The sequence below is a fragment of the Canis lupus genome, chromosome 26 (assembly GCF_048164855.1).
Source record: "Canis lupus baileyi chromosome 26, mCanLup2.hap1, whole genome shotgun sequence".
Taxonomy (NCBI): domain Eukaryota; kingdom Metazoa; phylum Chordata; class Mammalia; order Carnivora; family Canidae; genus Canis; species Canis lupus.
Window position 1 is genome coordinate 35,070,320 of NC_132863.1, and position 18,587 is coordinate 35,088,906.

Here is an 18,587-nt window from a genome sequence, read left to right on the forward strand (position 1 = left end):
AATCCCCAGATTGGGATTATACCCTGAGCCAAAGGCAGATGCTCAACCTCTGAGCCACCCAGGAATCCCTCATACGTGGAATTTAAGAAACCAAACAGATTAACATAGGGGAAGGGAAGGAAAAGTAAGATAAAAACAGAGGGAGCAAACCATATGAGACTTTAGGAAACAAAACAGAGGGTTGCTGGAGGGGAGGGGAGGCAGAATGGGGTAATTTGGATGATGGGCATTAAAGGAGGGCACATGCTGTAGTGAGCACTGAGTTTTATATGCAACTGATGAGTCACTGAATTCTACCCCTGAAAGTAATAACACAGTATATGCTAACTAAATTGAATTTAAATAAAGAAGATGTGGTTTATGTATACAATGGAATATTACTCAGCCATTAGAAACGACAAATACCCACCATTTGCTTCAACGTGGATGGAACTGGAGGGTATTATGCTGAGTGAAAAAAGTCAATCGGAGAAAGACAAACATTATATGCTCTCATTCATTTGGGGAATATAAAAAATAGTGATAGGGAATAAAGGGGAAAGGAGAAAAAATGAGTGGGAAATATCAGAAAGGGAGACAGAACATGAAAGACTCCTAACTCTGGGAAACGAACTAGGGGTGGTGGAAGGGGAGGTGGGCGGGGGGTGGGGGTGACTGGGTGACGGGCACCGAGGTGGGCACTTGACGGGATAAGCACTGGGTGTTATTCTATATGTTGGCAAATTGAACACCAATAAAAAATAAATTTATATTAAAAAACATAAGTGCAAGAGAAAATATTTGCTTCAAATACATATTACACTAAATGTCATATTATTTTAAATAAATAAAACACTGCTGAAACCAAAATAAATAAATAAATTTTAAAAATTTAAAAAAAGAATGAAACATCTCGGCTGGCAACTAAGGCTTATCTCCTAGAACATTTTGTAAGTATTGGGGTTTGGCCTGGCATTCCCAGTGTGGCCTCTTCCAGTTTCCCTCCTCTAGCCTCTCTGATATCCCCACATCAGAATAGCCTTTAGTCATCCCAGTTGCACCCTCCTCCATTAACCCACCCCACCCCCACCAGGCTATGCTCTCACTCCCTGGGGCAAGATGTTGTTCAGGGTGAGTTCTGGCACACAGAGCAACATAAGGAGGCAGAGTCATGGCCCAGGGGGGAACACAGGGCACTCACATCTGAGCCTTTGCCAAGGAACAGGCTCTGCCAGCCTTTGGGTTAATGATAGCCCAGCGGAAAAGTCACGCTGAACCCTTCATACTCTGTGTGGCCTTGGTCAGCTCACTCCACACCTTTGAGACTAACAGCTTCCTCGTGTGAGAGATGAAGAGGACATCCATACGTCGGGTTTTGTGAAGATAACATGAGGCTGTATGGAACGGAAGAACTTGATCATTGTAAAGTCTCTGTAAAGGTTAGGAGCTGCCAGTAATTCACTCCTTCTGGGTTCCAGATTTTTATTCTTAAAAGAAAGGAAGATCAGGGCACCTGGATGGCTCAGCAATTGAGGGTTTGCCTTTGGCTCAGGTCATGATCCCAGAGTTCTGGGATGGAGTCCCACAATGGGCTCCCCACGGAGGGCCTGCTTCTCCCTCTGCCTACGTCTCTGCCATTCTCTGTGTCTCTCATGAATAAATAAATAAAATATTTTTTAAAAAAAGAAAGGAGGATAATTTTTATTATTTTACCAATGTTACAAGAAAGCAAGAGAGCAAAATAGAGTCCTCTATAACTCCATCATAAAAACAAAGCTACAATTCATAACTTGGTGGATCTTATTTCAGACTGGGAAAAAGGAGGACCTTAAGATCTTCTAACAGTCCTTCTGAAGTCATCAGAGTTTCCAAGGGGCATTTCAGCTTAGACAGTCCTTTTATTAACTCTCTATAAAGGAGTTCAATAAATGATGACAAGTGAAGGCCAGTGGAGGAGACTATGTGCATGAACACCACCTTGTACAGACCCTGGTGAGTCAGCCATGCTAACTTCCTCTGCACCTTGTACATGATTAACTCCTCAGGCCACACACTGACCATCCATCAGTGAATCAGCATTATCACATAATCTGTGGCCCACCAAGTGGGAAGATACTGAGCATGTAGTAACAACCCAGGCATTCCATCCAGGTGAAAGGTAACAGAAGGTGGCTGGTGCAACTATATAGGGTATTTTTATTGTAGCTTCAGGGTTGCAATGGCTATGGGTATATGAGCATTAGCAAGCCTCATCTCAAAGTATTGCCCAGAGAGACAAGACTTCATCTTGGACAAGCCGAAAAACACTGCCATAGACCTGAGTGTATCTTCTACAGAAACAAGCATCTCCATCTTGCTATCTTCTGGTAGGCTCAGCTAAGACCATGCCCTTTGATGTATCACATTAACTGTAATATCTGTTAGATCCACACATCAGAATGTTTGCTCTCCCCAATCCTGTAGCCTGTCCTCTGCAGAACAGTTTCCCTTGACTAACCATCACTGCTCTGAAAGCCCTGGTATTGGCTGGGAAGCTCAAGTAAGGGAGGAGATGGCAGTGGCAGTGAGGACCTGAGAAAAATGTTCAACTTATTCCCAGAAAGTGCAGTGTTGAGCTTCCTGAGGTGACAGAATGGAAGACAGAACAGCTCAGGCAGATCTTGCCAGCATTTTCCATAAAACCTGGGCTTTGGTGGGCGTTGCCAAGGGATTCCAACATTTGAAATGTGAGCTAACAATTTAGCAATGACATGTTTCATCTGACTAGGTCCTCATAGCAACCATCATTCCCAGTTTACAAACAAGGAAACGGAAGATGAGAGTTAAAGTCACATGCACAGCATTAGCCAATGGGCCAGTTGTAGAGCTGAAATATAAACCCAAGGATTGGGATGCCTTCTTCCCAAGGGATTGCCACCCTGAGCAGCCAATTTTACTGCTGCTGAATGGATATTCACATTTTCATGTTTCCACTGAATTTTACTATTGACACTCTTCCCCCTGCTTCCAACTCAGGCCTTATAACTCCTTATTCCCCTTTACACTTAGAAAGCTGCGAAAGGAAAGAAGAAAGAAAGAAAGAAAGAAAGAAAGAAAGAAAGAAAGAAAGAAAGAAAGAAAGAAAGAAAGAAAGAAGGAAGGAAGGAAGGAAGGAAGGAAGGAAGGAAGGAAGGAAGGAAGGAAGGAAGGAAGGAAGGAAGGAAGGAAGGAAGGAAGGAAGGAAGGAAGAAAGAAAGAAAGAAAGGAAGAAAGAAAGAAAGAAAGAAAGAAAGAAAGAAAGAAAGAAAGAAAAAAGAAAGAAAAGAAAAAGAAAAAGAAAGAAAGAAAGAAAGAAAGAAAGAAAGAAAGAAAGAAAGAAAGCAAGCTGCCTCATTCAGGTTGGTGTCCCTCCAAGGCCCCATGCCCTCTGTCCCTCTATGCTCAAACTCTAGTTTTTCTCTCTGCCAGAATATTTCTCCCACTTTCCTGATGAGCTCCCATTCATGCTTCAAGCCTCATATTAAATTAAAAATCTCCATGGAACCTTCACCAATTCATCCCAGATGGAATGGGGCACTCTCTGTCCTTTCAAAGTACTGTATCTTTTTTTAAAGATTTATATATTTATTCATGAGAGACACAGAGAGAGGAGCAAAGACACAGGCAGAGGGGAAGCAGGCTCTTTGCAGGAGCCTGATGCGGTACTTGATCCCAGATCCCGGGATCACAACCTGAGCTGAAGGTAGCCACCCAACCATTGAGCCACCCAAGTGTCCCTCAAAGTACTATATATTCTCACATTGTCCCATATTCATTTAACTTAGTATTTTTCTATCTAGAGAATGAATCTCATAAAAGTAGGAGCTGTGTCAGATTTCTTTGCCACAGAACCCTAGAACCTAACACCATGCCCTGCACATAGTGAGGATACAATTCTGACTTTTTCAAATGGGATGAGAAAGAAGCTGGCAAGGAGTAGACTAATCCTAACACTTGATGCCTTGCTCTCACAAAATTTTCACTGCACAGTCCAGAACCACTCAGATATCAGCTGACTACTCTACTGGTAGTGGGCTGGACTCAGCCTTCTTTTATAAATTACTTTTCTTAAAGACAGATTTTTATTTGCTTTTGGAAACTTAGAATAGGTTGAAAAATAAACCCCCTCCAAAAAAAAGCTTGTAAAGCTGTTCATAAAGGATGGTAGGACAGAATAAAGGTCCTGCTCTGGGACTCAGACTAGCTTTGTTCTTGCTGGCCTGGTGAAGCTGGACATCTCCAATTCCTTAGGGCCTCAAACTCTTCATCTGTAAATGTCATTGAATAACACCTACCCTCAGGTGCATCATGAGACCAAAGGAGATGATGCAGGTAAATCATGTACCACAGTGCCTGGTAGAGAATCTGAAGAGAATGTTACTATCATTGTTCAAGTCTTCTCAATTCCTCTTTAAAAAAAAAAAAAAGATTTTATTTATTTATTCATGAGAGACACACACACACACATTGAGAGAGAGAGAGAAAGAGAGAGAGAGGCAGAGACACAGGCAGAGGGAGAAGCAATCTCCATGCAGGTAGCCTGGCGTGCGACTCGATCCCGGGTCTCCAGGATCACACCCTGGGCTGAAGGCAGCACCACACCACTGAGCCACGGGGGCTGCCCTCAATCCTTCCTTTAACAAAAATTCTTGTTTTAGAAAAGAATCAAAGCATATCTTCCACCTTAAACTCTATGTTTTAAAAAAACTTCTCAGGATGCCTAGGTGGCTCAGCAGTTGAGAGTCTGCCTTCGGCTCAGGGTGTGACCCTGGGGTCCTGGAATTGAGTCCCTCATTGGGCTCCCTGCGAGGACCCTAATTCTCTGTCTACTTAGGGCTCTGCTTCTCTGTGTGTCTCCTGTGAATAAATAAATATTTTTTAAATTTATTAAATAAAAATAAAAAATTTCTCTAGGTTCTATATAAATTAGCTCCCAGAGTGGCTGCACCAGTTCACATTCCCACCAACAGTGTAAGAGGGTTCCCTTTTCTCCGCATCCTCTCCAACATTTGTCGTTTCCTGCCTTGTTAATTTTCCCCATTCTCACTGGTGTGAGGTGGTATCTCATTGTGGTTTTGATTTATATTTCCCTGATGGCAAGTGATGCAGAGCATTTTCTCATGTGCTTGTTGGCCATGTCTATGTCTTCCTCTGTGAGATTTCTGTTCATGTCTTTTGCCCATTTCATGATTGGATTGTTTGTTTCTTTGGTGTTGAGTTTAATAAGTTCTTTATAGATCTTGGAAACTAGCCCTTTATCTGATATGTCATTTGCAAATATCTTCTCCCATTCTGTAGGTTGTCTTTGAGTTTTGTTGACTGTATCCTTTGCTGTGCAAAAGCTTCTTATCTTGATGAAGTCCCAATAGTTCATTTTTGCTTTTGTTTCTTTTGCCTTCGTGGATGTATCTTGCAAGAAGTTACTGTGGCCGAGTTCAAAAAGGGTGTTGCCTGTGTTCTTCTCTAGGATTTTGATGGAATCTTGTCTCACATTTAGATCTTTCATCCATTTTGAGTTTATCTTTGTGTATGGTGAAAGAGAGTGGTCTTGTTTCATTCTTCTGCATGTGGATGTCCAATTTTCCCAGCACCATTTATTGAAGAGACTGTCTTTCTTCCAATGGATAGTCTTTCCTCCTTTATCGAATATTAGTTGACCATAAAGTTGAGGGTCCACTTCTGGGTTCTCTATTCTGTTCCATTGATCTGTGTGGAGGTTCCTCAAAGAGTTAAAAATAGATTTGCCCTACGACCCAGCAATTGCACTGTTGGGGATTTACCCCAAAGGTACAGATGCAATGAAACGCCGGGACACCTGCACCCTGATGTTTAAAGCAGCAATGGCCACAATAGCCAAACTGTGGAAGGAGCCTCGGTGTCCATCGAAAGATGCATGGATAAAGAAGATGTGGTTTATGTATACAATGGAATATTACTCAGCCATTAGAAACGACAAATATCTACAATTTGCTTCAACGTGGTTGGAACTGGAGGGTATTATGCTGAGTGAAGTCAGTCGGAGAAGGACAAACATTATATGTTCTCATTCATGTGGGGAATATAAATAATAGTGAAAGGGAATATAAAAGAAGGGAGAAGAAATGTGTGGGAAATATCAGAAAGGGAGACAGAACGTAAAGACTGCTAACTCTGGGAAACGAACTAGGGGTGGTAGAAGGGGAGGAGGGCGGGGGGTGGGAGTGAATGGGTGACGGGCACTGGGGGTTATTCTGTATGTTGGTAAATTGAACACCAATAAAAAATAAATTTAAAAAAATTAGCTCCCAAAGACTTCTTCTATGCCAATTTGAATGCCTTTTATTTCTTTTTGTTGACTGATAGCTGAGGCTAGAACTTCTAGTACTATGTTGAATAGCAGTGGTGAGAGTGGACATACCTGTCGTGTTCCTGATCTTAGGGGAAAGGCTCCCAGTGTTTCCCCATTGAGAGTGATGTTTGCTGTGGGCTTTTCATAGATGGCTTTTAAGATGCTGAGGAATGTTGCCTCTATCCCTACACTCTGAAGAGTTTTGACCAGGAATGGATGCTGATACTGCACATAGAAAACACAAAAGACTCCACCCCAAGATTGCTAGAACTCATACAGCAATTTGGCAGTGTGGCAGGATACAAAATCAATGCCCAGAAGTCAGTGACATTTCTATACACTAACAATGAGACTGAAGAAAGAGAAATTAAGGAATCAATCCCATTTACAATTGCACCCAAAAGCATAAGATACCTAGGAATAAACCTCACCAAAGAGGTAAAGGATCTATACCCTAAAAACTACAGAACACTTCTGAAAGAAATTGAGGAAGACACAAAGAGATGGAAAAATATTCCATGCTCATGGATTGGAAGAATTAATATTGTGAAAATGTCAATGTTACCCAGGGCAATTTACACGTTTAATGCAATCCCTATCAAAATACCATGGATTTCTTCAGAGAGTTGGAACAAATTATTTTAAGATTTCTGTGGAATCAGAAAAGACCCTGAATAGCCAGGGGAATTTTAAAAAAGAAAACCATAGCTGGGGGCATCACAATGCCAGATTTCAGGTTGTACCACAAAGCTGTGGTCATCAAGACAGTGTGGTAGTGGCACAAAAACAGACACATAGATCAATGGAACAGAATAGAGAACCCAGAAGTGGACCCTCAACTTTATGGTGAACTAATATTCGACAAAGGAGGAAAGACTATCCACTGGAAAAAAGACAGTCTCTTCAATAAATGGTGCTGGGAAAATTGGACATCCACATGCAGAAGAATGAAACTAGACCACTCTCTTTCACCATACACAAAGATAAACTCAAAATGGATGAAAGATCTAAATATGAGACAAGATTCCATCAAAATCCTAGAGGAGAACACAGGCAACACCTTTTTTGTTTTTTGGGGTTTTTTGTTTTTGTTTTTGTTTTTGTTTTGTTTTGTTTTGCAACACCCTTTTTGGACTTGGCCACAGCAACTTCTTGGAAGATACATCTATGAAGGCAAGAGAAACAAAAGCAAAAATGAACTATTGGGACTTCATGAAAATAAGAAGCTTCTGCACAGCAAAAGAAACAGTCGAAAAAACTAAAGACAACCTACAGAATGGGAGAAGATATTTGCAAATGACGTATCCGATAAAGGGCTAGTTTCCAAGACCTATAAAGAACTTATTAAACTCAACACCAAAGAAACAAACAATCCAATCATGAAATGGGCAAAAGACATGAACAGAAATCTCACAGAGGAAGACATAGACATGGCCAACAAGCACATGAGAAAATGCTCCGCAACCCTGGCCATCAGAGAAATACAAATCAAAACCACAATGAGATACCACCTCACACCAGTGAGAATGGGGAAAATTAACAAAGCAGAAAACCACAAATGTTGGAGAGGATGCGGAGAAAGGGGAACCCTCCTACACTGTTGGAGAGAATGTGAACTGGTGCAGCCACTCTGGAAAACTGTGTGGAGGTTCCTCAAAGAGTTAAAAATAGATCTGCCCGATGACCCAGCAATTGCACTGCTGGGGATTTACCCCAAAGATACAGATGCAGTGAAACGCCAGGACACCTGCACCCCGATGTTTCTAGCAGCAATGTCCACAATAGCCAAACTGTGGAAGGAGCCTCGGTGTCCATCGAAAGATGAATGGATAAAGAAGATGTGGTTTATGTATACAATGGGATATTACTCAGCCATTAAAAACGAAAAATACCCACCATTTGCTTCGCTGTGGATGGAACTGGAGGGTATTATGCTGAGTGAAGTAAGTCAATCGGAGAAAGACAAACATTATATGGTCTCATTCATTTGAGGAATATAAAAAATAGTGGAAGGGAATAAAAGGGAAAGGAGAGAAAATGAGTGAAAATATCACTGAGGGTGACAAAATATGAGAGACACCTAACTCTGGGAAACAAACAAGGGGTAGTGGAAAGGGAGGTGGGCAGGGGTTGGGGTGACTGGGTGGCAGGCACTGTGGGAGGAACGTGGCGGGATGAGCATGGGTTTATGCTATATGTTGGCAAATTGAACTCCAATTAAATAAATAAATAAATAAATAAATAAACAAACAAACAAACAAATAAGCTCCCAAAGAAGACAAGCACCATGTCTCTGACCTTTGAAACATCTTCTCACATGGGATATGGCATAGTTATAGAAAGTACTCCATCCCTGAGAGATATGATTAAACTACATGATGATGGAGCAGGTGTTTTAACAATGATCTCGATTCCTCTACTAAGCCTCTAGCAACTGTAGATTTTGCTTCACACACACACACACACACACACACACACACACACAAATCCCATGTAAATGTACTAACTTGGAAATTTGTGGTCACCTAGTCTCACAATACGACTCCGCCAACCACATCCCATCCAAATGAACATTTCCCTAGATAAATCTGTCACAATTCCATGTCCCACTCCTCTCTCTCTTCTGTTTCCCCGTTCTAATCTGACCTATCCCTGGTGACCCCTGACCCAGAGCTGGAATCATTGTTCAGAAAACTCTGCAGGCTCCTTCAACCAATGTGGTTCAAGTTGACCTAGTAGCCAGGCTTCTCATACTAAGAGTGGTCCATTTAACTGCAGCTATAACTGTTTGAATAACCTGAGCTTGACCTATCTGCCCATTACAAGGACACTGAGCACAGAAGGCTATTTAAATGTAAATTTATATTAATTACAACTCAGTAAATAAATTATTCCATCAGTTCCTCAGTCTCACTAAACACATTTCAAGTGATCAATAACCTCATTTGGCTTGTGGCTACTGTTGGTAAAAAAAAAAAAAAAAAAAAATGCAGGGATCCCTGGGTGGCGCAGCGGTTTAGCGCCTGCCTTTGGCCCAGGGGGTGATCCTGGAGACCAGGGATCAAGTCCCACGTCGGGCTCCCAGTGCATGGAGCCTGCTTCTCCCTCTGCCTGTGTCTCTGCCTCTCTCTCTCTCTCTCTCTCTGTGTGTGTGACTATCATAAATAAATAAAAATTTAAAAAAAAGAAAAAAATGCAAACAATAACATTTCACCATGGCAGAAAGTGCTATTGGAAAGCATTGCTTTGACCTATATAGAGTTGATATCTAAATAATAATGGCAAAATAAAGATCATAGTGTCAGATAATTTTACAAGGGTTTACTGTTACAGATTTTTTTTACATTTAATGTATTATCATTTAGTTCCAATTATCTGTGAAGAAATAAAATTCCAAGATATGTACTAATTGTTGACACATGTATTTGAACTTTTTGCTCTTGGTATAGTATATCAGTGTAATATGAAAAGAACCTGAAGTGGGAACAGGCAATGAAGGCACTGGCAAAATAGAGATCTCCTATCTTTAGAACTAAGAAATGCTGTGCTTCCTGCCACGCTGCCCAGAGAGGAGCTTTATATGAACCAACCATTGATGGGTGAGTTGAATCTTCTGCCAGAAGGGATGACTGACATTCTAGCCCCATGCTGAGTGCAGCTGAACTGCAGAAACAGGAGATCCTCTACCATGCTACTGTCCAAGCAGGGCATGAAAGAGTGCCTAGACGAGATTGAGGCGTGTCCTCTGAGACTGAAAGGCATAGACTATTGTCTAGATGATGAGAAGCAATGGGAGGTGCTTCCCATCCAGAGTCTGAAAAGACTTGGAAGCCTGAGTCTTCATGTGAGCCAAGGAAATAACAGAGAAGTAGCCAGGCTTGAGACATCTAGGAAAAACTTCAGCAAGAAGACTGCCAGCATTGGACATCTTGAGGGTGTTGCCAGGGCATTTATAGAAAAAATTAGCAAAGAGCATTTCACCTTATCAGGGAATGCTGCAGTCTGGAAATGAAAATGCCTTTTGGACTGAGAATGATGGGTTATGGAAATGCCTTGAGGGAGGATAGACTAAAAGTCTTCCAAAGACTCATCAACCCAAGATTCCCAGTTCCCCTTCTGTCTTATCACAAATCTTTCTTCTAAGGCTCCAAAAGTGTCCACAACAATGGCAATTGTGATCTACCATTTTGGTTTGGCATTTTTTAGGGGGTTTGGGGGCTTGGGGCATTTGTTTTTTTATTCTTTGGTTTTGGTTTTGGGGGGTTTAATTATTTATTTATTTATTTATTTATTTATTTATTTATTATTTTAATAAATTTATTTTTTATTGGTGTTCAATTTGTCAACATACAGAATAACACCCAGTGCTCATCCGGTCAAGTGCCCACAGGGGAAATTAACAAGGCAGGAAACCACAAATGTTGGAGAGGATTTAGAGAAAGGGGAACCCTCTTGCACTGTTGGTGGGAATGTGAACTGGTGCAGCCACTCTGGAAAACTGTGTGAAGGTTCCTCAAAGAGTTAAAAATAGATCTGCCCTACGACCCAGCAATTGCACTGCTGGGGATTTACCCCAAAGATGCAGGTGAAACGCCGGGACACCTGCACCCCGATGTTTCTAGCAGCAATGTCCACAATAGCCAACTGTGGAAGGAGCCTCGGTGTCCATCGAAAGATGAATGGATAAAGAGGATGTGGTTTATGTATACAATGGAATATTATTCAGCCATTAGAAACGACAAATACGGGCAGCCCCGGTGACGCAGTGGTTTAGCGCCGCCTGCAGCCGGGGGTGTGATCCTGGAGACCCGGGATAGGGTCCCACATCGGGCTCCCTGCGTGGAGCCTGCTTCTCCCTCTGCCTGTGTCTCTGCCTCTCTCTCTCTCTCTCTCTCTCTCTCTCTCTCTCTCTGTCTATGAATAAATAAATAAAATCTTTAAAAAAAAAGAAAGAAAAGAAAAGAAATGACAAATACCCACCATTTTCTTTGACGTGGATGGAACTGGAGGAGTTATGCTGAGCGAAATAAGTCAATCGGAGAAGGACAAACATTATATGGTTTCATTCATTTGGGGAATATAAAAAATAGTGTAAGGGAATAAAGGGGAAAGGAGAAAAAATGAGTGGGAAATATCAGAGAGGGAGACAGAACATGAGAGACTCCAAACTCTGGGAAACGAACAAGGGGTGGTGGAAAGGGAGGTGGGGGGGGGGCGGGTGGTGACTGGGTGACGGGCACTGAGGGGGGCACTTGATGGGATGAGCACTAGGTGTTATGCTATATGTTGGCAAATTGAACTCCAATAAAAAATAAAAATAACTTGTGGTGGGGACAAGGGGTGAGATGGTGGTGTAAACAGTAAATGGAGGATATGAGGATGAGCTCCTACATTCAGAAATCCCAAGAGTTACAAGGACAACAACACAACAACTCAAGCGAACTTAATAGGAAGTGCTATGAAGAGAGACTTGGAATTGTAATCATGGTTCTTCCCAAATTTTGCAAACAATTGGCACTAGATGCCCCTGTTCATTTGAAAATCAAAGAAAATCCTTATTTCTAGACCATCACTCATGTAAACCCCCCACCACCACCAAACTCTTACCTTTTGGCTTCTCATCTGTGGCTCTTATAAATTATTAGAACCTCTGAATTCCTTTACTTTATGAGATTCCTACTTTGAGAATGCACAGGTGACCTTACGTGCCTCTTTGGTCAGAAAGCTACAGTTATAACAACTGCATTCTCCCTTGTGAGCTTCTGATAATTTGGGTATGAAGCTTAAGTATGATCTGAATAGTTCAGAAAAATGTCCAATTTTCCTTAAGTTCAACACTCTGGCCTAAGAAAGAAAAGAGTGAGGGTGTTTTTACAAACGTCGTTTGTTATTTTGTTGGGAGAGTAATTGGAACCCAAAAGGTCCCTCCTCCAAAAGACTCAAGAAGAAAAAAATATGCACAACAAAACAAATAAGATTGCAACAACTGAGACTTATTAAACGCTAACTTTGGGTTGGACACTGTACACATGTTATCACCAACTTCATGACTCCTTAGCTCTCAGATTTGTTAAACAAGAGGAGATATGTGTACCAGGATCTAGGAAGGAAATCAAAACCATGATAACCCAAACCCAGAGACTGGCCTCCAGCCTCCTTGACTGCAAGAGATTTCATAGTTCCACCTAATATCAAATTTGTGTCCCCATTTCTGTCCATGGAACCAACAAACAAGCATCAAGCTTTTCGTGGCCGGGTTCAACCATGTCTAGACTCCCATCTCCAGCATGGTAGTGTGAAGCAGCTGAAATACTTCTCTCTACACAGTTGCCCAGTCTTTTAATCACATATTTTTATTACTGGCCACCCCAGACTTATTTCCTTTTTTACCCTCAAATTCATGGTTGGAAACAGACACAATGTATGAGATGATGTATAAGGAACAGTGGCCAGGGAAGTGATTGGGATTCCATGAAGTTTTGATACCATTAAATTCATGTTGTTCCCCACTTCCTGACTCAGGTAGATTTGTCTGTACTATTGGCATGTCCATTCCCACTATCAGTTGGAGTCAGTTTATCAAGCGTTGATCAAACACAAAGTACCTAGTTATTCCCCTGGATCATATTCCAGAAAACTGTCCACTCGGTAGAGTCAGAGATAGGTCCTACATTCCATCAGTATTTTATCAGTTTTTAGGAGCTTTTTCCAAAATTGAGAACAAAATTGTGGGTTTTGACTACAGGAAAGAATACCTCCTAGGGCATTAGGAAACCCTAGAGTCTAGCCTCACAATATTCTAACTCTTTTTAAGGGTAAAGGCTAGGGCAGGAATATAACCCCTCCTGGGGTCTCAGTACTGCTCTTACCATCAAGTCTAATATTCTGGAGCAGTGAGTAAAGCACCCAGAAGGGTTCAGATGAACCTCCTAGTTGATGCTATCAGGACAAGATGGGAGAACTTTTATCTGAGCTGAGATTATTCTTTTAAATTGGGACTTAAATTTTTTGTGGCTCCTCTTAGATTTAGTTCCTATCTTCCCCACTTAACAACATTTCAGCCCTTGGGACAGGACAGGATGTTCCCAGTAGCTAATGAACCAAGGGAGACCTTGTGTCCCAAGAGCCCCATCCCATTCTTTCCACCTTCAAAGCAGCTTGGTGTCCTGGAAAAAAAATTTTACTTTAATATGAAGACCTGGGTTCAAATCAGTTTATGGTTTTTATTTTTTTATATTCAACCTTGTTTTGAAGAATGTAAGGCAGCTTACCAGGATTCATAATATGTAATATTTTTTTAAAAAACAAATCGAGGGGCACCTGGGTGGCTCAGTCAATTGATTGTTGGACCCTTTTTTTTTTAAAGCTAATCTTATGCTTACTCTAAAGGTTGTAACTGTGTTCTTATTGTATAGTTATTACAAAAACTTATAGCCAATTTTATGATACCTCATAGCAAGTGTCTGTGACCTTGTAGCATGTATTTGCTATGCTAATCTCCTATGTAGTTCTACCATACTTTATTATTTTCGTATCTTCTTTCCTCTACATAAAGAGCCCAAAAAATAGGCTAATTTTTTTTATTTTAAAATATTTTTGTTTGTTTATTTGAGAGAGGGAGAAGGAGAGCATGTGTGCAAGTGGGGGGAGGGGAGAAGGAGGTAGAGAGAGAGAGAAACAGAATCTGCATTGAGTATGGAGCCTGGCATAGGGCTTGATCTCAGAGCCCTGAGATCGTGACCTGAGCCAAAATCAAGAGTCTAACACTTGGGATGCCTGGGTGGCTCAGTGATTTAGCTCCTGCCTTGGGCCCAGAGCATGACCCTGAGGTCCTGGGATCAAGTCTCACATCGGGCTCCCTGCATGGAGCCTGCTTCTCCCTCTGCCTGTTTTCTACCTCTGTGTGTGTGTGTGTGTGTGTGTGTGTGTGTGTGTGTCATGAATAAATAAAATATTTTTTTAAAAATTAATTTTAAATGGATAAGGACTTAAACATAAGACCTGACAATGTAAAACTTGTAGAAGACCTAAACATAAGACCTGACAATGTAAAACTTGTAGAAAAGCATGAGGAAAAAGTTCCTTGATATTAGTCTTTGGTAATGTTTTTTTTGTTATGACACTAAAAGCATAATCAACAAAAGCAAAAATAAACAAGTAGGACTACATCAAGTTAAGAAGCTTCTGCAAGCAAAGGAAACAATCACAAAATGAAAAGGCAATCTATGGATTAAGAGAATATATTTGCAAACCACATATCTGTTAGGGAGTTACTGTCCAAAATATATTAGAAACTCATACAACTCATTAGGTGGGGGGGAAAGCCAAGTACTCTGATTTTTAAATAAGCAAAGGACCTGAATTGACATTTTTCCAAGAGACTAATAAGTAGCCAACAAATACATAAAAAGGTATTCAACATCAGGGGATCCCTGAGTGGCTCAGTAGTTTGGTGCCTGCCTTTGGCCTGGGGCGTGATGCTGGAGACCCGGGATCGAGTCCCACATCGGGCTCCTGCATGGAGCCTGCTTCTCCCTCTGCCTGTATCTCTGCCTCTCTCTCTCTCTCTCTCTCTGTGTGTCTATCATGAATAAATAAATAAAAACCTTTTTAAAAAAAGGTATTCAATATCACTACTCATGAAGGAAATGCTTATGCTAGACATAAGATTAATATATAATATAAATTACGGTTTTGTACATCAGAAACAAATAGAAGTATAATGTTTAAAGATACCATTTACAATAATACCAAAAATATAAATAAGGTTACAAGACCTGTTTGGGAAATATTGTAAACCTTGCTAGGAAGTTATTAAGAAAACCAATATAAATGAGGAACTACTGTATTTATGCAAGATAATATTGTAAGGATGTTATTCTCCTCAAATTGACCTGTAAATCCAAAGCAATTAAAATCAATATCCAAGCTGGGTCTTTTGAAGAACTTGACAAACTGACCCTCAAATTTATGTGAATATGCAAAATCCTAAGATAATACAAAATTCAAGTAATCAAGAATGGCTTTGGAGCAGGAATATACAGTAGAGTAAAATAAAGAGCCCAAAAATAATCCCACATGTATAAAAGAAGTTATCATATAAGTAGATAAAAGTTGAATTCATCAACAACTGGGTCTGAAGCCACTGAAAAATTAAATTGTATCACACCTTATTATTATTTCACACCTTACCAAAAATAATCAATTTCAGGTAGTCTAAGAGTTTAAATGTGAAAGCCAAAATTCAAAAGCCTTACAAGAAAACAAAACCAAGGTGTCCCATATTCCTAGGTAATATAGTATAGTGAGTTCAAATTTGATTGCACATATAACTTAGCCTCAGCCTCAGTTTTTTCATCTGTGATAATAATAATTGCTCCTAACTCATGAACTGCATATGCTTTTTGTGAGAAAAAAATTTTTGTTTTTGAAATTTAATGATTTTATGCAGATGGATAGATAATAGTGTCTCACATGAAGGAAGTACCATAAGGGTTAGTTACTATCATTACTACTATTGGTTTTATTACATTCTTCCTGTTTCACCGGGATCAGTCACTTCCTTGTTGTGGAAGATTGAAGAGAGAAAAGAAATCAATCTTTTTTTAATTCATTAATCATTCTATCTTCCATGATTAAGCTTATGCTACAATCTCTGATCCTTTTGTTTTTATGGTTTCTAAGATGAACATGGGACTCACTATCAGGGGTCTAATTGGCCTGGGATCTTCAGCTTCATGGCTGGGCACCCAAGCATTCACTGTTCAACTCAATGCCTAGTAATGCCCTGGGGTAAGTGGGCTTAGCCCTCTCAAGTATCAAGCCCAAAATATAACATCAGTTGATACCAAGCCTCTCCTACCTTCTGCTTACTACATCATGAAGCCTCCTGAGTTGGGATTTCTTCTAGGGTTCTTCATCTTCCTCTTGCTGACTACCCCATTAATGGGTGGTGTTGCTAAACTTGCTGAAATGATATGTGGAGACCTCAAAGGTATGAACTTAAAGTAGAAAATAAATGCAAAAACCAATTATGAATGGGGGAGAGAGTGTCAAAAAAATGTGATATCCAGCTGGTCCAGAAAGGTCCCCCTTTTGTGTTAATAACCATTAACACTTAGTCCCTTGACTCCAGGCATTACTTACTCTGGGTATCTTGTAGATGTCTGATGAGAAAAAACAATGAGGCAAATGAATCCAGATGGGGCTGTCTTTTAGATGGTCCAAAGGATCAAACATATTTTGAATTAGGGGTTTCATGACAAATTTTGAAGATCCAAGACCATTTAAGAATACATATTGAGAGGAGAGTAAAGGAGGGCTGGAAATGGAGCAAACTGAGGCATTTTCAATATCTGGGCTATGGGCGCAGAGAGAACACTTGAACCCATGGTCCCTGTTAGAGAAGTTCACAATGTAGATGTGAAAGATAATGAAGTTTTCTTCCACAGGTAATGTGTATAGGCTTGGTGCTTCTGGAGCATGGGGAGGTGGCACAGTCTACGCTGTGAGTCAGACACCCCAAATTCTGGCCCTGCCACTTAGCAAATGTGTGCCCTTGGTCAAGTCACTCAATCACCTTCCACCCAATTCCAAACTAATGTGAGGAATTTTTAAGGGCCCTGGAAGGCAAAAATCTCCTGCTAAGTCCTAACTCATTCCGCCTAATGCAATGGGAACCTTTCGTGCAGATCCTTGCAAAATGGATATGAAAACTGGTAGCTGCTTTGAAATTCACTTTAGATATTTCTACAACCGAACCTCCAAGAGATGTGAAAGTTTTGTATTCTCTGGATGTGATGGCAACCTTAACAACTACAAGCTTAAAATAGAATGTGACATAGCCTGTGTCAAAGAATACAAAATAAAGTAAGAAATCCCACCCTGCCCTTGGCCCTTGGGGGAGAGGAAAAGGAGAGGTTCTTAGATCCTAGGATCCCTGGCTTGGGATGGGAAGTGGGAGGATTGTCCTCATTAAAAAACTTAATAGGTTAGATCTCAGGATCATTTGTCATTTTTCCTTAGGAAATCCAAAGTCCAGAGAAAAATTAGTAGTCACCATTTATCAGATAATTACCATGTGCCAGGCACTGCACTAAGCAATTTACATATATTGATATAATTTAAAATTAAAATCACCCTAAGGGAGATTTGTATCATTATTTTAGAGTGGCAAATGAAGAAACAAAGTCCATTAGAGGTAATGGACTGGTATGAATGGTATGAACTGGACCAAGTTCATATTAAATGGTTTCTAATCAGATGTGATGGTCACCAGGGCTTGACTATTTTACAAGCACAAGTTCACCCAAAACCAATCCTTGTAATCTCAGACCTATGAACTCTCCATAGCAACATGCTGTTTTATACAACTAAGCTCTCAGCCCACACTTGACCATTTCCCAGTCATTGGAACTAGAAGAAGGCCCATGGAGGCTTTGGTATGGCTGATTCCCAAGAAAGTGAGATGGAAAGTGATCTTGTGAGTAACTCAAAAACAAATTTTGTTTTATTTATTTAATATGCCTTGTGAATTTTTGCAATGCCTGGCACATAGTAGTAGACAATTACTAAGTTTTAGGGAATGAAAGAATAAGATATCAATAAATGGAACAGGAGAGACATTGAAAGATATGATATCCTCTGGACTTGTTTTGGGATAAAAATGACTTAAATTAATCCAGGGAGACTTTCCAAAACCTTTAACACAGATCTGTTTTGTTGTTGTTGTTGTTGTTTGTTTGTTTGTCTGTTTTTGCTTTAACAGAGACAATAAGCCGAGAGGTTAGAGTTGATACACCATTCTGAAACATAGTTGTAAGAAAATTCAAATCAATTTTAAGACCTTTGTAATATTTCCATAATCCTGGAAACTTCCATATGTTTGCTATTTTCCTAACTTGAGGTTTGCCTTTCCTGAGAAATAATTGTATGACCATTAAAATGAAAGCAACTTTGTGTCAGCCTTCCCTACTCTCTGAATGTCTCTTCCCTTCCTCTGCCTTATTTAGAGTTGAATGTCAACTGGTCCCATCCTTTAGTTGCCCTCTATCCCATCAACCATTTCTCATATATGTGTATGGTGTTTTAGGTGTGACAAACCCAATCTGTATAGGTTTGTATCACCTCCCTTCTCATGTTGAACTAGTTAGTAGAACCAGAGCACCAAACTAGTGCTCTTTTTTTTTTCCTTAGAACCAAATTGTGCAGTGAACCTAACACATGAAATTTATGTCCACCAAGTCAGGAGTCCCAGTTAGTT

General features: G+C 40.4%; 1 protein-coding gene across 1 annotated transcript; it reads left to right on the plus strand.

Annotated features, from left to right (window-relative positions):
* Window positions 1-16,122: 16,122 nt before the first annotated feature.
* Window positions 16,123-18,283, plus strand: SPINT4 (serine peptidase inhibitor, Kunitz type 4). The gene is made up of 3 exons (XM_072801239.1): window positions 16,123-16,319; window positions 17,017-17,194; window positions 18,093-18,283. Exons 1-3 carry the CDS (start codon window positions 16,205-16,207, stop codon window positions 18,112-18,114), a joined length of 315 nt encoding a protein of 104 aa, XP_072657340.1. The 5' UTR covers window positions 16,123-16,204; the 3' UTR covers window positions 18,115-18,283.
* Window positions 18,284-18,587: the final 304 nt, after the last annotated feature.

What these genes read in the sequence shown, in the direction of transcription:
- SPINT4 (XM_072801239.1), top strand. Translation starts at nt 16,205, where the DNA reads ATGAAGCCTCCTGAGTTGGGATTTCTTCTAGGGTTCTTCATCTTCCTC. An exon ending in GATATGTGGAGACCTCAAAG is followed by an intron (nt 16,320 to 17,016) that starts GTATGAACTTAA and finishes CCTTTCGTGCAG; the next exon opens with ATCCTTGCAAAATGGATATG. An exon ending in GTCAAAGAATACAAAATAAA is followed by an intron (nt 17,195 to 18,092) that starts GTAAGAAATCCC and finishes TTGCTTTAACAG; the next exon opens with AGACAATAAGCCGAGAGGTT.